Here is a 25,858-nt window from a genome sequence, read left to right on the forward strand (position 1 = left end):
GTTTTAATTAGGTGTCGATTACTTTATATTAAATGGCTTCAAATCTAGATATAGATGAATGCATGAAATTAAATGATTAAGTGGAGGAAGTCAAAAATAAATTAACTACCACACAATGTAAATTCATTTAAAATTATGTTTCCACTCAGAAAACAATCTTTTATTTTATAACACATTGCCATGTTTCCCCTTAATAATTTGCAGGTTCAAATCTTAATTTACAATTGTCTTAATGGTAGTCTGGAGCCCTGCTACATTTATTTTCTTGTTACTTCATTATTAATGCTGCTGTACAATGTTTAACTCTGTAGCCGTCCTCTCTTTGCAGTGCCATGTGTTCCTAACAACGTCTCAGTAGCACCTGACTGTATCAGGAACACTGATGTTGTGTCCTGGTCTGCCAGCAAGGGGGCAGTACAGTACTCTGCCTGGAGTAGTCAAGGCCATGCCTCGAATACCACCTGCATGTCCTCTGATCTCAACTGTACTCTTACAAACATCACCTGTGGCTCCAACTACACTGTAGATGTAAAGGCTATTGATGGAAACTGCTCCAGTGACCCGAGTCAGACCCTGACATTCAGCTCAGGTAAGACATGGAGAACATATACTGTATGTATGCACAACAAAGGCCAAAGGCAACGTAATGCTGCTTTTGGATAGTCTCCACTTAAGAAAGATTTAAGTCGAATCAATGGAAGTGAATGAATGAATGAATAATTATGTTACATTTCAGCAATGAGAAATTCAGATCCTTCCTCCTTAGGATATCATCTTAAAGTGTACATTTTATCCTCAATAACAACACTCCCCCCACCTATCTCTCTCCCCAGCCCTGTGTGCCCCAGTGAGTGTTAGTGCCAGTCTGGTTTGTTCCAACTCAGCCAATGTGAACTGGCAAAGAAGTCCCAGTGCCACATCTTACAATGTGACAGCAGTGGGTCAGGATGGACACATACATGGCTGCTCCACCAACAGTACCAGCTGTCAGATACCCAACATGCACTGTGGCCAGAATTGACACCATATGCTGACTCATGTGCTGGGAATCCCAGCATTCCTCTTCACTTCAGTGCAGGTACACAGGGAGAACAAAATATGTACTAACTAGAAAGGTGTAATTTTGGGAAATTGAAAGTGTGGTTGCATTGACACAAGTCACGAGGAATCCACTGGGAACTGAATTCTGTCTTACCATTATATATTTAATACATAATATTATATTATATATTGCGATATCATGTGAAGCATGACAACAGTGACAACAGTCAGTGTGTGAAACATGAAAAAGAATTTCTATGTACTAATATGAACAGTCTCCAACACTAATTTGATAGACTAATTAAGATGCTCAGCATACGTTTTGTACTTTTGTTTGATCAATTGAAGCACAAATTAAAGAGAATAATCGTTCTTTCTCTCCACTTCTTCCCTCCATCTCTCCAGGTCCCTGCGCCCCCAGTAATGTTTCTGTTTCTGCATCATGTGGGGCTAGCACAGTGTCCTGGTCCCCTGTTTCAGGGGCCAACATGCACATAGCAACAGCAACGGACACGAATGATGGACACGAACACACCTGTAACTCAAGCACTGCAAACACCTGCTCTTTCACTGATCTACACTGTGGTGTTGTAGCTGTTGACAGAGGTTGTCACAGTGAACCAAGTTCAGCTGTGGAACTTGAAACAGGTGAGACACTCACCAAAGACACTGATATTTAGCATATATCTCTGGGAGATTACTTGGGCTACAATCTAGACATGGATGAGTGTAAGAAACGAGTAAAGGGGGAGGAATGAATCATTTAGCCACCCCACAATGCAATCTCATGAGAACTCAAAATAAACAACATACTGTACGTATAGCATGTCCACTCATCATAATACTGATTTTAGATCTTAATTGTTACAATTAGTTACATTTCTTTCTTGTTCCGATCAGTTCTAATCATTTACTATACAGAATATCTTTGAGCCCAGTTATATTGTGTAATGTTTAACGCTGTATTCCATCGTCTCTTTGCAGTGCCATGTGTTCCTACCAGCGTCTCGGTAGCTCCTGACTGTATCAGGAACACTGCTGTTGTGTCCTGGTCTGCCAGCAGGGGGGCAGTACAGTACTCTGTGTCTGCCTGGAGTAGTCCTATGAATGCCACCTGCCTGTCCTCTGAACTCAACTGTACCCTTAGAAACTTCACGTGTGGCACCAACTACACTGTAGCTGTCAAGGCTATTAACGGCAACTCCTCCAGTGATCCGAGTCAGACCCTGACATTCAGCTCGGGTAAGAGATGGAGAATTTACGTGCACGAGAACACTTTTACTCTATACACTGACTGACTGCATGCTGCCACCTGTAGATTATTCATCTAATTAAAACAATCCATCATTTTCCCCAGTCCCTTGCCCGCCCCAGAATATAAGCGCCAGGGTCAACTGTTCCTCTAACACCGCGGCCATCTCCTGGAATCCCAGCACCGATGCCCTCAACTACACAGCTTTCGTCACTGGTGGTGACGGAACAGTTCTCCCGTGCACGTCTTCCGACAATACGTGTTCCGTCGAGGGTCTGCCCTGCGGAATTACCTTCTCTGTTCAAGTCAGGGCTCACAAAGCATACTGTGACAGCCAGCTCAGTCCACCAGTCAACATCTCATCAGGTACTGTATGGGTGGCCAACAACAACAACTTGCATTTCTTAAACCCTCGATCATCCGACCAACCAAATTCCCTCTCATGTGTATTCTCCAGCTCCATGCGAACCCCAAGGCATCAACGGCTCCTTGGACTGTCTGTCCAATGAAGCAACCATATCGTGGAACGCAACGTTAGGGGCAGAGATGTACACGGTGACGGCGGTGGGTGGAGGCCACGCGACAAACTGCACTGCTTCCACCAGCACCACGTGTATGGTGGATGACCTTGCCTGTGGCGTCCTCTATACGTTCTCTGTCACCGCCGCCAACAGCCTGTGTGACAGTCGTCCCAGCGCCACCATCCAGTTGCAAACAGGTAACGCATGTTTAAAAACGCAGCTCAGAGACACAGAAACACATGTACACGTATTTTTTTCCCCTGTAATGTCTGTGCGAACCCCGGGGTCTGTTGAGGGGTTTCTTTAAAACATAAAAATTTAAGTTGGTCACAAAAATTAAAAACATGTACACATACAAGCACCAATACAATGCTTTCTTTACTATCCTCAACCTACGTTTTAACAGCGGGCGAACAGCGGCGACTCTGGGTGATACAAATCTCCTAGAGGGAGTTCCGTATCACCATTCATGGAGGGTAAACAAAGAAACATTATTTTCATGTTTTCGAATGACGTTCCACCGCCCACTTTTCGACTATCGCTGGGTCCCATAGACAAATAACGCACTTCCGGAAAATACGCCAGGCTGTGTCACCTGCTGTTAGAACGTACCGTTAGCTTTATAATGTAGAATGCCCATTTAAGTGCTTCACTCAGAAAAGCATCTTCAAAACTCTGAATCCCCCAACCCCTTAAGCCCCATGCCGACCAGTCGACCTCTCAGTTGAGTACAACTGTGCCAACCAGTCGGCACTGCTGTCCTGGACTCCCGCCAGTGGTGCAGTGGAATACTTCGGCTGCGCCCAGGACGACAGTGGCGCCAGGCTGTGCTGTGACAGCTTGGACACAAACTGCACCATAGAGGGCCTTCGGTGTGGAGTCCAGTACAACGTCACTGTACTGGCCTCAGATGGGACATGCAACAGTTCTGTCAGTGACACAGTACGCATTGGAGCTGGTAAGAAATCTCACAGTTGTTACAAGAAACGGATGTTTTGCGATTATTTAAAACCTATTCTATACGATAGTTTCTGTATTCACGTCGCACCACAATGACAGTTGATGTATTAATGACCAGTCCAACTCTCTCCTTTTAGCTCCCTGTGCTCCAGACAACGTGCAGGTTCGGCTGTTGCCGCAACACACAACACGCAGCACAACACGAACACGCCAGGTGTTGCGTTTCAGCTGGACACAGGTCCCCTGTTCACATGTCCAGTACATGCTGACCATGACGGGTAGTCTCCTCGGGGACAACCAGACCTTGTTCGACCTCTCTCGACTGCCTACGAGATGCCCCTGCCCTGTGGTTCATCTTACGTCGCCAGTGTGGAAAGCAGGAACTGTGGTGGAAGCAGTGGCCAATCAGTGGCTCGCAGTGGAAATACAGGTACACTGAGACTGAGACTGATATATATTGTTCAAAAGTCACGTTGGTGCATGTATGTGATTGTGCCGTTCGGGCAGTTCTTATCACAATCAATACTAACGATAAACCCTCCCCTCCACCTCCACAGCTCCTTGTCCTCCCAACAGGAGTGACGTACAGCGGTGTCTTCTCCTCGGCCACAGTCTCATGGAATGCTTCCGTACATGCCGTCACGTACACAGTGTATGACGACAGCGTCTCGCCAAAGTCCCAGGTGTGCAGCACAGGCAGCCTGTCCTGCTCCGTAGTCAACGTCCAGTCACCTGGTCGTCACAGCCAGCAACGAAGGAGGGGAGAGTGGAGAAACACGTGTCACATCAGGTACGCGCTTCAGTGCACATTGATGTTAAGAATGCTTCATAGCACTGGCCCTCTAGTCCTGCATGGGGGCCCGGACAATTGCTAGTTTTCTGGTTTGCCATCTAGAGTACCAGGTCTGAATTAGTCCCTGAGCAGACAGAGGAGATCAGCTGCTTCACAACATATAATTTAAACAAAATCATAGATAGCAAATAGCAAAACTTACGTGTTGCTTTTTCCTTTACACTCAAGGATGAAGGAGATGTCACTTGAGAAATGACTGTTGACGTTGGCCATGGACATCACCTGTAAATCTCAGGTACTGACTGTGGAAGGAAAGAGCTTCATCATCACTGACCTGAACCCAGGAACCTACTTCAATACTTAACGTGTTAGGGGGGGTCTGGAGATCATCTCTGTAGAATAGGAGACCCGCAGACACTAGTTGGACAGGATCATTTCTTTCAGTTTTGCACTGTCTCTGTCAAACATGGCATGGCACTGAACAGCAGGTCTGTAATATGATATAAACTGCTTTTATTTTATATTCTTTGAGAAAACAGATGTCAACGACGCATTTGTTACTCTGAACATTCACTGCGTGTCAGTTGATTTTAATCTTTATCAATGCATAAACGAAAGCACACAACACAATACATCTTCACTTGGTAGTGACTACGTATGTGTTGTGATCTAATTGTTTAAGTATGTATAGGCAGGCCAATTAATTTGTTATTAAAAATGATAAGTCAACAACCTTTTTATGGTTACAAATAAATGCTTCTACATAATATTTCATATTGCCTTTTGAATGCAGACGTGAGCCGATGCTGATTTAAAAAAATGCCAGTTATCTCTCTATTAGTCCATCTCTGTCTTATCTTATCTCTATTAGTCCATCTCTGTCTTATCTTATCTCTCTATTAGTCATCTTAGTATATATATATACATATATCGTACATTAGTCTCTATTAGACCATCTCTGTCTTATATTGAATTAATCTTCTTATGTTGTTTTGTTTGTTTTTCCCCCAATAAGACGGGGAAGACATCAATCAGCGACATGTTTTCTGACCTGAGGGACGGACGCAAGCTGGAGGGACTAACAGGCAGCACCCTGGTAAGAGAGAGTGTGTGTGTGTGTGTGTGTGTGTGTGTGTGTGTGCGTGTGTGTGTGTGTGTGTGTGGGTGTGCGCGTGTGCGTGCGTGCGTGCGTGCGTGTATTATTTCATAATACATTTCGATTTCAGCTCTGACATTACTTTTATATTCAGACATGCTCTAGAATGTGAAGAGTCTGCCTGTGCTATTAACTCATTTTGGCTTAAAAAAATCATGAAAATGTGTGCAAATCATTGAATATATATTTTCTTTGACACCGAACGCTTTTAACTTAAATCTTTGCTTCTGGAGGTCCTTGGAATAACATATTTTCGGCGGCCACTAAATCGAAACATAGGTTTCTCAGAAAACTCATGATTTAGAAAGCATTTTGTAAAATCTGGTCTCAGTCCTAAATGGTTTTACGCCGCCAACAGCCTGTGTGACAGTCGTCCCAGCGCCACCATCCAGTTGCAAACAGGTAACGCATATTTAAAAACGCAGCTCAGAGACACAGAAACACATGTACACGTATTTTTTCCCCTGTAATGTCTGTGCGAACCCCGGGGTCTGTTGAGGGGTTTCTTTAAAACATAAAATTTTAAGTTGGTCACAAAAATGAAAAACATGTACACATACAAGCACCAATACAATGCTTTCTTTACTATCCTCAACCTACGTTTTAACAGCGGGCGAACAGCGGCGACTCTGGGTGATACAAATCTCCTAGAGGGAGTTCCGTATCACCATTCATGGAGGGTAAACAAAGAAACATTATTTTCATGTTTTCGAATGACGTTCCACCGCCCACTTTTCGACTATCGCTGGGTCCCATAGACAAATAACGCACTTCCGGAAAATACGCCAGGCTGTGTCACCTGCTGTTAGAACGTACCGTTAGCTTTATAATGTAGAATGCCCATTTAAGTGCTTCACTCAGAAAAGCATCTTCAAAACTCTGAATCCCCCAACCCCTTAAGCCCCATGCCGACCAGTCGACCTCTCAGTTGAGTACAACTGTGCCAACCAGTCGGCACTGCTGTCCTGGACTCCCGCCAGTGGTGCAGTGGAATACTTCGGCTGCGCCCAGGACGACAGTGGCGCCAGGCTGTGCTGTGACAGCTTGGACACAAACTGCACCATAGAGGGCCTTCGGTGTGGAGTCCAGTACAACGTCACTGTACTGGCCTCAGATGGGACATGCAACAGTTCTGTCAGTGACACAGTACGCATTGGAGCTGGTAAGAAATCTCACAGTTGTTACAAGAAACGGATGTTTTGCGATTATTTAAAACCTATTCTATACGATAGTTTCTGTATTCACGTCGCACCACGATGACAGTTGATGTATTAATGACCAGTCCAACTCTCTCCTTTTAGCTCCCTGTGCTCCAGACAACGTGCAGGTTCGGCTGTTGCCGCAACACACAACACGCAGCACAACACGAACACGCCAGGTGTTGCGTTTCAGCTGGACACAGGTCCCCTGTTCACATGTCCAGTACATGCTGACCATGACGGGTAGTCTCCTCGGGGACAACCAGACCTTGTTCGACCTCTCTCTTGGACAAACTCGACTGCCTACGAGATGCCCCTGCCCTGTGGTTCATCTTACGTCGCCAGTGTGGAAAGCAGGAACTGTGGTGGAAGCAGTGGCCAATCAGTGGCTCGCAGTGGAAATACAGGTACACTGAGACTGATACATATTGTTCAAAAGTCACGTTGGTGTATGTATGTGATTGTGCCGTTCGGGCAGTTCTTATCACAATCAATACTAACGATAAACCCTCCCCTCCACCTCCACAGCTCCTTGTCCTCCCAACAGGAGTGACGTACAGCGGTGTCTTCTCCTCGGCCACAGTCTCATGGAATGCTTCCGTACATGCCGTCACGACGGTCACGTACACAGTGTATGACGACAGCGTCTCGCCAAAGTCCCAGGTGTGCAGCACAGGCAGCCTGTCCTGCTCCGTAGTCAACGTCCAGTCACCTGGTCGTCACAGCCAGCAACGAAGGAGGGGAGAGTGGAGAAACACGTGTCACATCAGGTACGCGCTTCAGTGCACATTGATGTTAAGAATGCTTCATAGCACTGGCCCTCTAGTCCTGCATGGGGGCCCGGACAATTGCTAGTTTTCTGGTTTGCCATCTAGAGTACCAGGTCTGAATTAGTCCCTGAGCAGACAGAGGAGATCAGCTGCTTCACAACATATAATTTAAACAAAATCATAGATAGCAAATAGCAAAACTTACGTGTTGCTTTTTCCTTTACACTCAAGGATGAAGGAGATGTCACTTGAGAAATGACTGTTGACGTTTGCCATGGACATCACCTGTAAATCTCAGGTACTGACTGTGGAAGGAAAGAGCTTCATCATCACTGACCTGAACCCAGGAACCTACTTCAATACTTTAACGTGTTAGGGGGGGTCTGGAGATCATCTCTGTAGAATAGGAGACCCGCAGACACTAGTTGGACAGGATCATTTCTTTCAGTTTTGCACTGTCTCTGTCAAACATGGCATGGCACTGAACAGCAGGTCTGTAATATGATATAAACTGCTTTTATTTTATATTCTTTGAGAAAACAGATGTCAACGACGCATTTGTTACTCTGAACATTCACTGCGTGTCAGTTGATTTTAATCTTTATCAATGCATAAACGAAAGCACACAACACAATACATCTTCACTTGGTAGTGACTACGTATGTGTTGTGATCTAATTGTTTAAGTATGTATAGGCAGGCCAATTAATTTGTTATTAAAAATGATAAGTCAACAACCTTTTTATGGTTACAAATAAATGCTTCTACATAATATTTCATATTGCCTTTTGAATGCAGACGTGAGCCGATGCTGATTTAAAAAAATGCCAGTTATCTCTCTATTAGTCCATCTCTGTCTTATCTTATCTCTATTAGTCCATCTCTGTCTTATCTTATCTCTCTATTAGTCATCTTAGTATATATATATACATATATCATACATTAGTCTCTATTAGTCCATCTCTGTCTTATATTGAATTAATCTTCTTATGTTGTTTTGTTTGTTTTTCCCCCAATAAGACGGGGAAGACATCAATCAGCGACATGTTTTCTGACCTGAGGGACGGACGCAAGCTGGAGGGACTAACAGGCAGCACCCTGGTAAGAGAGAGTGTGTGTGTGTGTGTGTGTGTGTGTGTGTGTGTGTGTGTGGGTGTGTGGGTGTGCGCGTGTGCGTGCGTGCGTGCGTGTATTATTTCATAATACATTTCGATTTCAGCTCTGACATTACTTTTATATTCAGACATGCTCTAGAATGTGAAGAGTCTGCCTGTGCTATTAACTCATTTTGGCTTAAAAAAATCATGAAAATGTGTGCAAATCATTGAATATATATTTTCTTTGACACCGAACGCTTTTAACTTAAATCTTTGCTTCTGGAGGTCCCTGGAATAACATATTTTCGGCGGCCACTAAATCGAAACATAGGTTTCTCAGAAAACTCATGATTTAGAAGGCATTTTGTAAAATCTGGTCTCAGTCCTAAATGGTTTTACCGCCATTTGCTGCTATCCTTCTGCATACAAGTAATTTCCTTCCAAAATGCAAAAGCTAAAATTGTCCTTTCCCTTTCTCCACAGACCAAAGAGCGCGGCTCCACCAGAGTTCACGCTCTGAACAACATCAACAAAGTCCTGCATCAAAACAACGTGAGTGCACTGATCACATCTCTGGCCTGTTTGTTTCATCTTCTGTCTCATTTCATTCAGTCAACAGATGCTGTAATCTAATTTATATGTTATTAACATATGCTGGATTCAGCACGCACGCACGCACACACACATTTACTTTGTAGATTTTGATTATTATTGCAAAACATACCTTTACCACTTCAGCACTATACACATTTTGGCCATTTGCAAATAGCCGATCTACAAGTTCACAATGCATCGCGATGCGACGCTTTCTCCACCAGCGATATTGGGCTGCTGGTGTTTAAGAGGGAAGAGTATTATTTTGGGTTAGGGTTATTTAGGGTTTTTAAATCACACCCGTGTGAAGTGAGGGGCGCTCTTATCATACGTCATCATACATCATCTCATTCTGACCAATCACAATTTGCGTCCTCAGTTTTGTCATCAAGGTTTTTGTTGAGTGCACAGGGGTTAGGGTTACACACACAGGCTAAACACTAAAAAATAGTCATAGGAAACAGTAGCAAAACAATGTGTGTGTTTTCACAAACCCTCATAGACATAGAAGGGGCTAGCGCCCCTCAAACCTAAATATTGATGGGATATTTGGTGTGTGTGCCAGCCTTCCAGGAATTGATGACCTTTTCCCTAAGCTCCTTGCACAGAGAGCCTTTTCAGCCCTTGAAAAACAAAGGTCCATTTGACTCGTGGCAAACGGAAGATCTATTTACATTTCTCTCCTCTGTTTAAGAGTTTAATTAAATTCAACGTTTCTATCAGATAAATGGAAAAGATGATGAAATCTGTGTCGTTTTCAGAATACCATGGATTGAGATTTAGTTCAAGGAGCAAGCTGGGTGGCTCCTTTCAATGATTGTTGGATGAAGGTTAAAAAAAAGTTGTTCCAAGCCCACAGCACTTGGAGTACATCAACGTTTTAGGTTTATGGCAAACAAGGCCTCCCCAGGCTCCGTTCAGCTTGCTTGGATAATACTACTTCCGATAGACTGGAAATGTGGCTTTTCAAAATAAGAACTCTAGCGCTGTAAGTGTTAATACAACTTGAATCTGACCTCGCAAGTGGAAAAGTAATGTTTACATTGACAGATGATTGCCTGGACTAATGGTGGATGACTATGAGTCATCACACACTCACTTCACAGCTGTCTAAAGAGTATACTTTTTTTCTTTAAGATGGCGTCGGCTCCTGAGTGGAGCCATCTGGTGGTGGTACATTTTATTCAACCAAATCAACTAACAGACTAATAATCTCATGACATTTAGTCGACTCGACACACAAACATTTCAGGTGACTAAAAAGTGCAAAAAGTGACATTTTGTGAGCTTGTAGATCTGCTGTTTTCACTAGTTTGGGTACCAGGCAAACAATGACTTTCTCTTTTGCGACTTGAGCTAAAACGCTTTCGGAATGCATATTTATAAAAGTCATTCATCCTGACAGGTTACATGATTTATCCCCCCTCCCCAATGCAACACAGTGATGGTATTTTGCACGCACACAGACAAGTGCTTGACTTAAACATGGACCAACGAGTCTTGCTCAAATGTAGAAATGAGATGGCATAGTTGTCTGAATCTAGAACTCGAGATATTTTTTTTTATTTAGTTTGCAGCATTGCCCATCCCTACTCTCTTAACCCATTCTGACCGGGCACCCATTTTGGTGTCAGCATCATGTTATGCTTTAGCTATTGAAAAATAGCAGATCTACAAGCTCGTATCGCGCCACCGAGTGGCGCGATACGAGCTTGTAGGTCTGCTATTTTTTGAAAAATCGAAGAGCGACTGACATTTTTTAGAATCTGATCTCAGGTCAGAATGGGTTCATCAGACCAGTGTGTGTCCGGCGGAAACCTCGTATGAATCTGATCTCAGGTCAGAATGGGTTAACTCTCAACCTCCCCCCAGGCCCCCATGATGGAGCTGACAGCACACCAGAGCAGCGTGGGTAATGTGCTGCAAGCAGGGAACAGCTGATGGCCCAGGGCAACCTCACAGAGGAGGAGGGAGAGGCATGGACCGACAGGCCAGGTACACGCACACACACACGCACACACACACACGCACACACGCACACACACAGAGCGTCAAGTGGCTGCTGGCTGATCTGCTGTTTGTGCTCCGAAAACAGCTGATCTGCACCAGGTTTCAAAATGAACCCCAAAAACATGGTAATTGTGCTTACCAATGCTTACCAATGTCTCTGTGAGCTTGCTGGCTGCAGTGTAGCTTGTTCGTTAGCTGTCACTCGTTCATTAATTTGTTTCACCTGTGTACTCTCAGAAGCGCATTGAAGTGAAGTGGGCATAGTGTGTGTGTGTCACTGTGTTAGTCTCTTCTGCCGTCATGCAGGACTTTCAAATTATTGTAGACACAACATGTGTGTGTGTGTGTGTGTGTGTGTGTGTGTGTGTGTGTGTGTGTGTGTGTGTGTGTGTGTGTGTGTGTGTGTGTGTGTGTGTGTGTGTGTGTGTGTGTGTGTGTGTGTGTGTGTGTGTGTGTGTGTGTGTGTGTGTGTGTGTGTGTGTGTGTGTGTGTGTGTGTGTGTGTGTGTGTGTGTATGCCTCAGAATATTTTGATAGTACTTTGGAATGCATCAGTGTCACTTGCACTATACTTGCCGTGTTCTTGTTCAGTCTACAGTACACCAAGTCGCTTCAACAAATATAGCAAATCTACAAGCTCACAACGCGTCAGAATTTGTTATTTTTGGTGATTGTTCCTCCCAAAATAGTGACTGTTTACTGCTGTAGGCCTAGTTTATGACTTTCAGCACCAGAGACAGCTCCCCCATGGCTGTGGGACTAGTTTATGACTTTCAGCACCAGAGACAGCTCCCCCATGGCTGTGGGACTAGTTTATGACTTTCAGCACCAGAGACAGCTCCCCCATGGCTGTGGGACTAGTTTATGACTTTCAGCACCAGAGACAGCTCCCCCATGGCTGTGGGACTAGTTTATGACTCTCAGCACCAGAGACAGATCCCCCATGGCTGTGGGACTAGTTTATGACTTTCAGCACCAGAGACAGCTCCCCCATGGCTGTGGGACTAGTTTATGACTTTCAGCACCAGAGACAGCTCCCCCATGGCTGTGGGACTAGTTTATGACTTTCAGCACCAGAGACAGATCCCCCATGGCTGTGGGACTACTAGATTATGCAGACTGTGAGACTAGTTTATGACTTCAGGACCACAGACAGCTCCCCTCACTGCTGTGGCATTAGGCTCTATTTGTAAATAACTCTTCATACTTATCCGGGCCTCTTCCGACTTCCTTCACAGGCCAGATTAACCCTTTGTGGTGCCCGGTATTACGACCAGGGCTTGGCGCTTAGCATTTTTCCAAGTAGCACGTGTGCGACTAAGTTGAAAAATCTAGTAGCACACAAATTATTTTAGGAGCACGATGAAAAGTTATCAAATAATGTGTTTTTGAGGGGCGCTAGCCCCTCATATGTATACCGGTATACCTAGCTTTAGTCCCCACACATCTCATGATTTGCCATTGACGATAAACTAAATATGACGTAAATTAAACATCAAAACATTAAATGCCATTGACATTGAAAGGAAAATGTACATAATATGCAAACCAGCTATTAAACCAATCACAGCTAGGTATTCTGATGTACGAGATGATTCATGATGATGTATGATGATAAAGAGTGTCCCTCACTTCACCCAGGTGTGATTTTTATTAAGTGGTGCAAACCACTTCTACATCCAGCTTACAATGCCCGGTACGTGTTTGTGTGTGTCTGTGTGACGTGTTTGTGTGTGTGTCTGTGTGAGCATGGAACGAGAGGAGTATGTGACATGGCTGCCACCTGCTGGACGCACGGGAGTTGCACCACTTGGTTCACACTGGTGTGATTTTTCTTTAATAAAGTGATATGAGGTAGGGACGGGCAATATGGCAAAATATTATATCACAATATCTTTTCAGCAATTATCAAAATATTGATATTCATCAGGATATAATTTTTATGTTTATTTTTATACAATCTATATAACCAATTTGTTTTTATGCTGATAGACTTTTTTTTAATGCAGATAGATAGATAGATAGATTAATTTAATTAAATTATTATCTATAGCTATCTATCTATGTTGCTCATGGATGCATGGATGGATAGACAGACTATCCGTTTTTATCCTGCTGTTCTATCATGTGATATTCGATGCTGGGCAAGATGATCGATTGTGAATTAAATTGTAACATTCTCCTTGGCTTTGACTGCTTCAGACAGAACATCTGACACACAGCTACGGTAGACTATTAATTTACTAAGCTGGTAACTTACTCGGCTGCCTACCGCTGCTCGTTAAGCAGGTTACACAATGGATGGACCACTGATATTTATCCAGCCAGGTCGGTGATTACTAATATCATTCATGCTGTGCAACACATGCTTTTGTAAGCTAAGGATTGTTTTGACCGATAATAATCCGTCATGTGCGTGCGCACGTGCACTCTTTATTTGTGCGTGCAGCCGTGAACAGTGTTTCTCCCGCATTTGGTTAAAAGTTGGCGTTCGAACTTTACAAATAAGTTTAGTATTAAACGTGTCGGGGATGCTATCATGCTGCGTTCACTCTGACGCTCTAGTCTGTGCTGCCTGCGAGGGAACAACAGACACACACGGCATATGAGCACAGAGTGCTAAAAGGGGGAGGGCCGAGGGCGGTGCGGTAGAAGCAAGGGGAACAGATCTTCAAGCTAAAATGCATCGAGCCTCGACACGTTGTTAGCTTGTAGATCTGCTCTTTTTGGCGAACGACACCGCCGTACTACAAATATAAATGTAGGTATAGAACTGAACCAGCTCAGTGGCCTTGTGGTTAGAGTGTCCGTCCTGAGACTGGGAGGTCGGGGTTTAATCCCCGGCCGGGTCATACCAAAGACTCTAAAAATGGGACCCAGTGCCTCCCTGCTTGACACTCAAGGGTCTGATTGGGGGGGGTTAGTCCCTGCTTGACACTCAAGGGTCTGATTGGGGGGGGTTAGTCCCTGCTTGACACTCAAGGGTTGGATTGGGGGGTCAGTCCCTGCTTGACACTCAAGGGTTGGATTGGGGGGTCAGTCCCTGCTTGACGCTCAGCATCAAGGGCTGGATTGGGCGGTCAGTCCCTGCTTGACGCTCAGCATCAAGGGTTGGATTGGGGGGTCAGTCCCTGCTTGACACTCAGCATCAAGGGTTGGATTGGGGGGTCAGTCCCTGCTTGACGCTCAGCATCAAGGGCTGGATTGGGCGGTCAGTCCCTGCTTGACGCTCAGCATCAAGGGTTGGATTGGGGGGTCAGTCCCTGCTTGACACTCAGCATCAAGGGTTGGATTGGGGGGTCAGTCCCTGCTTGACGCTCAGCATCAAGGGTTGGATTGGGGGGGGTTAGTCCCTGCGACATACTAGCGTCATGTCCAGAAGGTAAGCTAACCCAGCTCGCAGCAACACAGTCAGCAGCATTCTGTACCCACATGTTTGGGAGTTTAAGCCATTTTGGGGCGGGAACCCCTTTTGGTGTTTATAGCATTATGTTATGCTTTAGCTATTGAAAAAAATAGCAGATCTACAAGCTTGTAGTTCTGCTATTTTTTTAAAATCTTGGAAACGTGGAACAAATCTTTGAATATATATTCTTTCAGGGCGAATGTTTTTAACTCAAATCTTTGCTTCTGGTGGTGGGGGGGGGGGTCCCTGGAACTACATGTTTTCAGATGGGGCGTCATAACCATAACCCCCCCCTGGTGGGGGGGGGGGTCCCTGGAACTACATGTTTTCAGATGGGGGGTCATAACCATAACCATAACCACATCATTCTGTATTCTGTATCTTCCTCCTCCAGGGAGCCGGGTCGTACCTCCTCAACTACTTCCTGTACATCCTGTGGGCTCTGCTGTTCTCCTTCCTGGCCGTGTCCTTAGTGAGAGTGTTCGCTCCGTACGCCTGTGGCTCCGGGATCCCTGAGGTGAGCAGAGGTCCAGACGGGTCACTGGTGAACTGGGTTTCTGACCTGCCCACAGCCCTCCTATGAGACACAGACTGGTTTCTGACCTGCCCACAGCCCTCCTATGAGACACAGACTGGTTTCTGACCTGCCCACAGCCCTCCTATGAGACACAGACTGGTTTCTGACCTGCCCACAGCCCTCCTATGAGACACAGACTGGTTTCTGTCCTGCCCACAGCCCTCCTATGAGACACAGACTGGTTTCTGACCTGCCCACAGCCCTCCTATGAGACACAGACTGGTTTCTGACCTGCCCACAGCCCTCCTATGAGACACAGACTGGTTTCTGACCTGCCCACAGCCCTCCTATGAGACACAGACTGGTTTCTGACCTGCCCACAGCCCTCCTATGAGACACAGACTGGTTTCTGACCTGCCCACAGCCCTCCTATGAGACACAGACTGGTTTCTGTCCTGCCCACAGCCCTCCTATGAGACACAGACTGGTTTCTGACCTGCCCACAGCCCTCCTATGAGACACAGACTGGTTTCTGACCTGCCCACAGCCCTCCTATGAGACACAGACTGGTTTCTGAACCGCCCACAGCCCTCCTATGAGACACAGACTGGTTGTAACCAAACATGAACGGTGTATGTGTCTCTGACCAGGTCCAATCATTAAGGGTGCATGTTTCTCTGACCAGGTCCAATCATTAAGGGTGCATGTTTCTCTGACCAGGTCCAATCATTAAGGGTGCATGTTTCTCTGACCAGGTCCAATCATTAAGGGTGCATGTTTCTCTGACCAGGTCCAATCATTAAGGGTGTATGTGTCTCTGACCAGGTCCAATCATTAAGGGTGTATGTGTCTCTGACCAGGTCCAATCATTAAGGGTGTATGTGTCTCTGACCAGGTCCAATCATTAAGGGTGCATGTGTCTCTGACCAGGTCCAATCATTAAGGGTGTATGTGTCTCTGACCAGGTCCAATCATTAAGGGTGCATGTTTCTCTGACCAGGTCCAATCATTAAGGGTGCATGTGTCTCTGACCAGGTCCAATCATTAAGGGTGTATGTGTCTCTGACCAGGTCCAATCATTAAGGGTGTATGTGTCTCTGACCAGGTCCAATCATTAAGGGTGTATGTTTCTCTGACCAGGTCCAATCATTAAGGGTGTATGTTTCTCTGACCAGGTCCAATCATTAAGGGTGCATGTTTCTCTGACCAGGTCCAATCATTAAGGGTGCATGTTTCTCTGACCAGGTCCAATCATTAAGGGTGCATGTTTCTCTGACCAGGTCCAATCATTAAGGGTGCATGTGTCTCTGACCAGGTCCAATCATTAAGGGTGCATGTTTCTCTGACCAGGTCCAATCATTAAGGGTGCATGTTTCTCTGACCAGGTCCAATCATTAAGGGTGCATGTTTCTCTGACCAGGTCCAATCATTAAGGGTGCATGTTTCTCTGACCAGGTCCAATCATTAAGGGTGCATGTGTCTCTGACCAGGTCCAATCATTAAGGGTGCATGTTTCTCTGACCAGGTCCAATCATTAAGGGTGCATGTTTCTCTGACCAGGTCCAATCATTAAGGGTGTATGTTTCTCTGACCAGGTCCAATCATTAAGGGTGTATGTTTCTCTGACCAGGTCCAATCATTAAGGGTGTATGTGTCTCTGACCAGGTCCAATCAGAAGCAGCCAAAACGTTAAACCGCTGTATGCGTCTCTGACCAGGTCCTATCAGCAGCAGCGGCCCCTGGGGTGTCGGTGGCGTTCGGAGCTCCTATTGGAGGAGTTCTCTTCAGTCTGGAAGAGGTGGGTTCAAATTAACAGTTTGACTGCCCTAATTTATCCCAGTCATTCTTCTCATTTGCCGGAAATTGAACTTTGAAGACCCATTGCATATTATTTCATAATGTGACAATATCATCTCAAATGAAAGAGGAATCTTTCCTCTTTACTCAGAATTTTTTATTATGTTTGTAGCATGTTGCGTTCTTTAGATACAGGCAGTTTTATACAGCTCGGTTTCACCCTAAACAGGCCTCTCGGAAAATGCTTTGGTATTTCGTTTCATTTGTTTGCAGAACACTTCTATTATGCCCATAACATATTCCCTATTATAGTGACAGAGACATACCATATATCAAATGAAAGCTGTAACACTCTACTTTCACCAGGAACAGACATACAATTTATATCATGTTTACTTTTCAAAATGTAGCCATTTGAATGAGTCTAGCACTTTTTAGTCTAGCACTTTTCAGTCTCTCGTTTTTGATCATTCATATTACAAGACACATATCATTATGCTGTGTTATATAATGCAATACCATGTCAGACATCAAATGAAAGCTAGAATCCTCTACTTTCACCAGGAAAAGAGATAAATTTTCTATCCTTTTCAGTTTTCAAAATATAGGCTTTTGAATGAGTCCAACACTTTAGAAAAACATCTCAAAGTTTTGACCAGTCACATTTATATACCCATAGCATATTTTTGTAATAATGTGAACATGTCACGGAATATACCAATTGAAAGAGGAGCATTTCCTCTTTACCCAGAAAAAACAATTATGTTTGTAGCATGTTGCATTCTTTAGATACAGGCAGTTTTATACAGCTCGGTTTCACCCTAAACAGGCCTCTAGGAAAATCCTTTGGTAGTTATCTTCATTTGTTTGTACACAGCACACTTCTATTATGCCCATAACATATTCTCTATTATAGTGACAGAGACATACCATATATATAACGCTCTACTTTCACCAGGAACAGACATACAATTTCTATTTCTATTTAATAGAAATACAATATATGCATTTACAATAGGCCTACATGTACTTAGATAAAATGCAATACTGTTGTGACATCTGGTGGAGCTGTTGCCCCCGAGTACAGATAAGCGGTCTACACATGCCTACATGTATTTAAAATAATTAAGTAAAATAAATAATGTGCTGATGTATCCACACAGAAAACATTTAGGCAAACATAACGAACATGTAGTCCGATGAACAACCACTAGATGGCAATGATGCTCTTATGCTGGCAATTCTGATGAATGAAGTCACATGTGATGTGTAAAAGTTTTAGAAATAAAGCAAAACAAATGTATTTTCTCTTACACTTGCCTTTGCCTTTGGCTTTTCCAGGCCTTGCTGGACTGGATCTGGGGGGTGAGGGTTGAGGCTGGCTGATCTCAGCACCTAGAAACATCAAATAAATAGATATATTTATTTATATGATGTGCAAAAAAAATACATTTACACAGTACGCCAACTTGAATGTAACAAGTCTCACCAATTACAACAGGCCTAATGTATTTAGAATTAGTAAATAATACAAGTAAAATAAATAATCTTACCTCCAGACACAACACCTGCACCAGCGTCGTCCTAAATGCAAAAATATGATTTATTTACGTATAATCACACACACACACACACACACACAACCACAAAATAAGCTTTATTGACATATAATCGTTCAACATGCGTGTATAGAAACATACTCATTCAATGATTAGCTTTATCACACACACACACTCCCGTTCTCTCTGTGTGGCGGTGGCGAGCGACACGACTTTACGATGATCCTCGTTCCACTGCGTCGTGGTTCCCTCGCTCGAGCAGTTTTGGTTTGGGGGCCGCTAACCCCCAAACGGTGAGAGATCTACCCATTATCACAAATTCCACACGCACTCCAGAGGGCCACTATAGTTCCACACGCACTCCAGAGGGCCACTATAGTTCCACACTCACTCCAGAGGGCCACTATAGTTCCACACTCACTCCAGAGGGCCACTATAGTTCCACGCTCACTCCAGAGGGCCACTATAGTTCCACACTCACTCCAGAGGGCCACTATAGTTCCACACTCACTCCAGAGGGCCACTATAGTTCCACACTCACTCCAGAGGGCCACTATAGTTCCACGCTCACTCCAGAGGGCCACTATAGTTCCACACTCACTCCAGAGGGCCACTATAGTTCCACACTCACTCCAGAGGGCCACTATAGTTCCACACTCACTCCACACTCACTGTAAATATAGAATGAGTTTATCAAATAACATTTCTTGGAGTGATACTAGACCACAAAATCAGCTGGAAACCCCATATTTCATATGTACGAGCTAAGATGGCAAGAATTGTCTCTATACTGGGGAAATCAAAACTAATTCTAATTCAAGGGGCACTGTACATTCCGTATTATTCCAGGTTTTACCATATCTTAATTATTGTGTGGAGATCTGGGGTAATACCTATAAAAGTAACTTAAAACATTGGTCATATTACAAAAGAGAGCAATAAGGATTGTGAAAAATGTCACATCACGGCCACTATAGTTCCACGCTCACTCCAGAGGGCCACTATAGTTCCACACTCACTCCAGAGGGCCACTATAGTTCCACACTCACTCCGAAGGGCCACTATAGTTCCACACTCACTCCGGAGGGCCACTATAGTTCCACACTCACTCCGGAGGGCCACATTGCATATTACTTTCATAGCAAAAATAGCAGATCTACAAGCTTGTAGATCAGCTATTTTTGGAATCCTGAAAAGTTACATTTTAATTTAATTTCAAATGCCTTCAATTATAGTTACTCTATGAACTAAATATACATACATCGGACATAAAAAAGGTCAATAACAATTTTATACTATTCATTAAGCTACTAATTTAGACTGAAGTAATTAAACTCCGATATTAACCTGAGGGCCACACAGAGCATATCAACAGTGGGACTACTTACTTAGTAGTTGTCCATCCTCTTAACAGTTTGACGGCCACATTTTCACGGATCTAAAGCACAAATTATTTCCGCGTATGCTGCAAAGGTAATAAAACAATCTTGCCAGCGTAGAATATTTGATTAAAATGTGGGTAAAGCGTTTTATGGAGTCAAACTGTGAAGATGAATATCCTTAAATAAAGATTATTATTAAACCCTGTCTTTTCCTCCTCAGGTGAGCTACTACTTCCCTCTGAAGACGTTGTGGCGGTCCTTCTTCGCCGCCCTGGTGGCGGCGTTCACCCTGCGCTCCATCAACCCGTTCGGGAACAGCCGTCTGGTGCTGTTCTACGTGGAGTACCACACGCCCTGGTAGGAATAATAACGGTTCCATTTGTACCCTCTCAGAGTTAAATTAACATTGACTTTACATGGTTACATGGTTCTGTCCAATATAAACAGGTACATGGCAGAGCTGGTTCCGTTCATCCTGCTGGGCGTGTTCGGCGGGCTGTGGGGGACCCTCTTCATCCGCGCCAACATCGCCTGGTGCCGACGGCGCAAGACCACCCAGCTGGGCAGGTAGGAACCTCTAAGACCACCTCTAAGACCACCTCTAAGACCACCTCTAAACCCACCTCTAAGACCGCCTCTAAGACCGCCTCTAAGACCGCCTCTAAGACCACCTCTAAGACCGCCTCTAAGACCGCCTCTAAGACCACCTCTAAGACCACCTCTAAGACCACCCAGCTGGGCAGGTAGGAACCTCTAAGACCGCCTCTAAGACCACCTCTAAACCCACCTCTAAGACCACCTCTAAGACCACCTCTAAGACCGCCTCTAAGACCACCTCTAAGACCACCTCTAAACCCACCTCTAAGACCACCTCTAAGACCACCTCTAAGACCACCCAGCTGGGCAGGTAACCACCGTTAACCTGTTCAAAACAGGAACCCCTTTTGGTGTTCCAAGCATTATGTTATACTTTAACTGTTGAAAAATAGCAGATCTACAAGCTATTTTTTAAAAGTCGTGAAACTGTGCCTCAAATCTTTGTTATATGTATTTGGTCCGCAACCACCAGGTACCCGGTTCTGGAGGTGGTTCTGGAGGTACACTAAACCCTGTTCCCTCCCCCAGGTACCCGGTTCTGGAGGTGGTTCTGGAGGTACACTAAACCCTGTTCCCTCCCCCAGGTACCCGGTTCTGGAGGTGGTTCTGGAGGTACACTAAACCCTGTTCCCTCCACCAGGTACCTGGTTCTGGAGGTGGTTATGGAGGTACACTAAACCCTGTTCCCTCCTCCAGGTACCCGGTTCTGGAGGTGACACTAAACCCTGTTCCCTCCCCCAGGTACCCGGTTCTGGAGGTGGTTCTGGAGGTGACACTAAACCCTGCTCCCTCCCCCAGGTACCCGGTTCTGGAGGTGATGGCGGTGACTTGCATCACGGCCCTGGTGGCGTTCCCTAACCCGTACACGCGGCGCAGCACGTCGGAGCTGATCTCGGAGCTGTTCAACGACTGCGGCGCCCTGGAGTCCTCGCAGCTGTGCGACTACGTCAACAACCCCAACATGTCGCGGCCCGTGGACGACATCCCCGACAGGCCCGCGGGCCCCGGGGTCTACAGCGCCCTCTGGCAGCTGGCGCTGGCGCTGGTCTTCAAGATCGTCATCACCATCTTCACGTTCGGCATGAAGATATATTAATAATATTATTATTATTATTATATTATTATTATTATTATTATTCACGTTCGGCATGAAGGTATATTAATAATAAATATTATTATATTATTATTATTATTCACGTTCGGCATGAAGGTATACCGTCTCTTAAACCCCATTTAGGCCTCAGAATTAGACCTCAAAATTAAAAACAAATATTCTAAATCCTCTTCACTATTTTTGAAAGTTCATAGCGCGCCACTCGGTGGCGTGCTATGAGCTTGTAGATCTGCTATTTTTCAATAGCTAAATAATAACATATTTACAATAATAATATTTAAAACACCAAAAGGGGTTCCTGCGGTTAAATTAGGGTTAAATAACTAAGCCCATTTAAAAAGAAAAAAGGCTTCTAAACTGTTTCTACAGCTCCATCTCAATGAATTAGAATATTTTGTAAAAGTTAATTTTCATCTGTAATATAATTCAAAAAGTGAAACTTCCATTCCATTATTCTCAACTCATAAAGTGAAGTATTTAAAACATTTTTTTGTTTTAATCTTGATGAGCTACAGAGTACAGCTCATGAAAATAAAATCATCATCATTCATCTCAATGAATTAGAATATTTTACGAGACCACTAAAAAAATGATTTTTTTAAAACGAGAAATGTGAAATCTGAAAAGTATATTAATGTATGCAGTTACTACTTGGTCTGGGCTACTTTTGAACACATTATTTCACACATTTTCACACCCCCCCCCCCCTTTCCCCTCACTGTAGTGTATATGTTTCTTTTCCCTTTTTGCTTCCTTTATGATGAATTCCTGTTCTGTTCTTTAACTACATAGAAGTGTCTATTTGTATGTCTCTAAATGTTTTGATGAATTGAACATGGACCCTGTTGTATTAGTGTAATGCTTAATTGGGTCGTCCACTCACAGTTAACAGTCTTTGTATTGAGTTTGTGCTTGAAATGTACTGTAATTCTACAAACTGTTAATAAATATTTCAATCAATCAATCAATCAATGGGGCGTGGCATGGAGGTGATCAGCCTGTGGCACTGTTGAGGTGTTATGGAAGCCCAGGTCTGCTTTGATAACAGCCGTAAATAAATTTTAGTCAGACAGTCAGTGTGTGTCCAGTGGAAACCTCTATGAATCTGATCTCAGGTCAGAATGGGTTAATTGTTCAGTCTCATGACTCACATGTCTCCCCCTCCCCCATGTGCCCCTCCCCCTCCCCCAGATCCCGTCGGGCCTGTTCATCCCCAGCATGGCGGTGGGCGCCATCGCCGGGCGCATGGTGGGCATCGCCGTGGAGCAGATGGCGTTCCACCACCACGACTGGATCATCTTCAAGAACTGGTGCCGCCCGGGAGCCGACTGCGTCACCCCCGGACTCTACGCCATGGTGGGGGGGGGGGGGGGGGGGGGGGGCTGTCTGGGTGAGTGTTAAGGCTCATACATAGTCTGGATTTACGGGGGTGGGGTGACCACCGAACTACAACATGACGTCACTGAGGTGAGCACCGAACTACAACATGACGTCACTGAGCCGCGGTGAAGAGCAAACCACCGCCACCGCTCCAGCCCTTCTCTCTGTTTTTACTCACCACCGCTCAACGTTATTTCAGCTCCGGTGGTCACCTCACCACCGGAGCGGTGCTCACCTCACCACCGGAGCGGTGGTCAGCTCACCACCGGAGCGGTGCTCACCTCACCACCGGAGCGGTGGTCAGCTCACCACCGGAGCGGTGCTCACCTCACCACCGGAGCGGTGCTCACCTCACCACCGGAGCGGTGGTCAGCTCACCACCGGAGCGGTGGTGAGCTCACCACCGCCGCTCGCCGTGCTCACGCAGGTGAGAGAGAGGGAGACAGACGCCGTCGGTTGGTTTTGGTCGCAGGAAAATTAACCCATTCTGACCTGAGATCAGATTCTAAAATATGTCTTCTACATCCTGACAGTTTCATTATTAACCCATTCTGACCTGAGATCAGATTCTAAAATATGTCTTCTACATCCTGACAGTTTCATTATTAACCCATTCTGACCTGAGATCAGATTCTAAAAGTGTCTTCGATTTTTCAAAAATAGCAGACCTACAAGCTCATAGCGCGCCACTCGGTGTCGCGCTATGAGTTTGTAGATCTGCTATTTTTCAATAGCTAAAGCACGACATGATGCTAACACCAAATGTGGGTCAAAAAATGGGTTAACCCGTTTTGACCTGAGATCAGATTCTAAAAATGTCGTCTACATCCTGACAGTTTTCTGAAAAAGCTATGTTTCTATGTCAGTCGTTCTTCGATTTTTTTCAAAAATAGCAGACCTACAAGCTCGTAGCGCGCCACTCGGTGGCGCGCTATGAGCTTGTAGATCTGCTATTTTTCAATAGCTAAAGCATAACATAATGCTAACGCCAAAAGGGGTTCCCGCCCCAAAATGGGTTAAATGATTTTTAGTTTTAGACGTTTTTTGTCTCTCGAATGTATAGTTTTCGTTTAGTTTTTAGTCACATTTTAGTCGACCCGGAATGTCTTGGTGTTAAGTCTAGTTTTAGTCGACTAAATGTCATAAGATTTCAGTCGACTAAATCTATGGTTGATTTAGTCGACTAAAATGTATTTTGGCGGGCCTTGATGCCGTCGTAATGGCTGATTTTACACTCAAAAACATTGTTTAATAACTGTCCTCCTGTAGGACAGCGCCACCTAGAGGGTTAGGCTCTTCATCTGGTCAAACTCAAGATGTCAGTGATCCACCCACTTAAATAGACACCCACGGCCACGGGTTTGATTGATTGATTGAAATATTTATTAACAGTTTGTAGAATTACAGTACATTTCAAGTACAAACTCAATACAAAGACTGTTAACTGTGAGTGGACGACCCAATTAAGCATTACACTTGTTTACAACAGGGTCCACATTGTTCAATTCATCAAAACATTAAGAGACATACAAATAGACATTTCTATGTAGTTAAAGAACAGAACAGGAATTCATCATATAGGAAGCAAAAGGGAAAAGATACATATACAGTGAGGGGAAAGGGGGGGGGGGGGTAGGGGGATTCAGATTTTACAGAGGCCAGTTTCGAATTGCAGCCATCCGTAGGTGCCCTTTGAGAGCGGTTTTGAAGGAGTCAAGGGATTCACATGTCTTAATGACTGTTGGTAGGGCGTTTCACATTTTGGTGGCATAGGAGCGAAAAGAATTTAGTCCCTTGTTTGTGCCGAATCTGGGTTGTACATGGTTTGTTGCACTCCCTCTGGTGTTGTGGGTGTGGACTTCGTTTACATTAAGGAAGTATTTAGACAGGTACATGGGTATCTTGGTGGTGTATCGAATCTTGTGGACCAGACCCATTGCAAGATGCTGTACTCACGTTAGTAGTCAGTGGGTGGAACCAACACAACATGGTCATTAGATCAATTAATGAAATATCATTAAATACAGTACAAATACACATTTCTCAAATCCACAACAGTGGAATAAGCAAAAGGACATTGTGAAGTTGCCTGAGGGCCAAGGCTCCAAAAACGTCAGCGATGCTTTTTGTGGATTTTATTTCTCCCAACTTCAGCTCCGGTGCAGATATTCACAATGAAAGAATATCAAACTGCAAAAACAATACTGGCCAAAAGTACAAAATGAAGAACTCAAGAATACCTAATGCAAAACTTAGGACAATGGAAAAATAACCAAACTGCACTAGGCTATGCCCCTGGACTGGGCCCTAGCAGCTCTCTCACTGGGCTGTCAGCATGATGCCTGCCCGAGCATCACTGACTAGCTCTGCCTGCAGTCTCCCCTTTATAGGGGAGGATCCTACCACCCACAGAGAAGCAATTAACCATACACAGCTTACCTTAATCAGTGTGTGTGTGTGTATAGGGCACGGGCTGCCCCGTGGAATGCACTTCCCATTGCAGTCAGAACTGTAGCATCACTCCCAGTCTTTGATACAGACTTATAGCATGTTATGTAGACAGCACTATAATTGCATTGTATGTAGTCATAGCACGGCATAGTACATATGTATAGCATAGTAGTATATATGTATAGTTTATATGTATAGTTTCATTATATAGATATTTTACCGTCCCCGGGACGTCGGGACGCCGTTAATCTCGAGCCCTGATAT

At 44.7% G+C, this 25,858-nt stretch overlaps 3 protein-coding genes across 3 annotated transcripts; all 3 read left to right on the forward strand.

Moving 5' to 3' along the window:
• Positions 1-2,596: 2,596 nt before the first annotated feature.
• On the forward strand, positions 2,597-7,120 carry LOC310857308 (uncharacterized protein). Its single transcript, XM_083762920.1, has 10 exons — positions 2,597-2,659; positions 2,751-3,011; positions 3,512-3,772; positions 3,912-4,204; positions 4,332-4,564; positions 4,796-4,862; positions 5,583-5,663; positions 6,082-6,125; positions 6,625-6,885; positions 7,025-7,120. The coding sequence occupies exons 2-6, from the start codon at positions 2,840-2,842 to the stop codon at positions 4,821-4,823; spliced, it is 987 nt and encodes a 328-aa protein (XP_083619046.1). The 5' UTR covers positions 2,597-2,659; positions 2,751-2,839; the 3' UTR covers positions 4,824-4,862; positions 5,583-5,663; positions 6,082-6,125; positions 6,625-6,885; positions 7,025-7,120.
• An 802-nt stretch (positions 7,121-7,922) lies between these two features.
• On the forward strand, positions 7,923-23,108 carry LOC310857709 (utrophin-like). The gene is made up of 5 exons (XM_083763511.1): positions 7,923-7,990; positions 8,712-8,792; positions 9,272-9,340; positions 11,255-11,377; positions 22,955-23,108. The coding sequence occupies exons 1-4, from the start codon at positions 7,967-7,969 to the stop codon at positions 11,321-11,323; spliced, it is 243 nt and encodes an 80-aa protein (XP_083619637.1). The 5' UTR covers positions 7,923-7,966; the 3' UTR covers positions 11,324-11,377; positions 22,955-23,108.
• On the forward strand, positions 12,504-21,745 carry LOC310857309 (H(+)/Cl(-) exchange transporter 4-like; the record flags this gene model as incomplete). Its single annotated transcript, XM_083762921.1, has 6 exons — positions 12,504-12,512; positions 15,192-15,314; positions 17,032-17,112; positions 20,273-20,409; positions 20,500-20,619; positions 21,448-21,745. 6 exons carry the CDS (start codon positions 12,504-12,506, stop codon positions 21,743-21,745), a joined length of 768 nt encoding a protein of 255 aa, XP_083619047.1.
• Positions 23,109-25,858: the final 2,750 nt, after the last annotated feature.

Source organism: Protomyctophum parallelum (genome assembly GCF_964188405.1).
Source record: "Protomyctophum parallelum genome assembly, chromosome: 4".
In the NCBI taxonomy this organism is placed as follows: domain Eukaryota; kingdom Metazoa; phylum Chordata; class Actinopteri; order Myctophiformes; family Myctophidae; genus Protomyctophum; species Protomyctophum parallelum.

Coding starts and splice junctions, on each gene's coding strand:
- LOC310857308 (XM_083762920.1), top strand. CDS start 2,840: ATGTACACGGTGACGGCGGTGGGTGGAGGCCACGCGACAAACTGCACT. Junction 4,205..4,331: donor GGCTCGCAGTGGAAATACAG/GTACACTGAGAC, acceptor CCACCTCCACAG/CTCCTTGTCCTCCCAACAGG. Junction 4,565..4,795: donor AGAAACACGTGTCACATCAG/GTACGCGCTTCA, acceptor TTTACACTCAAG/GATGAAGGAGATGTCACTTG.
- LOC310857709 (XM_083763511.1), top strand. CDS start 7,967: ATGGACATCACCTGTAAATCTCAG. Junction 7,991..8,711: donor ACATCACCTGTAAATCTCAG/GTACTGACTGTG, acceptor TCCCCCAATAAG/ACGGGGAAGACATCAATCAG. Junction 8,793..9,271: donor GACTAACAGGCAGCACCCTG/GTAAGAGAGAGT, acceptor CTTTCTCCACAG/ACCAAAGAGCGCGGCTCCAC.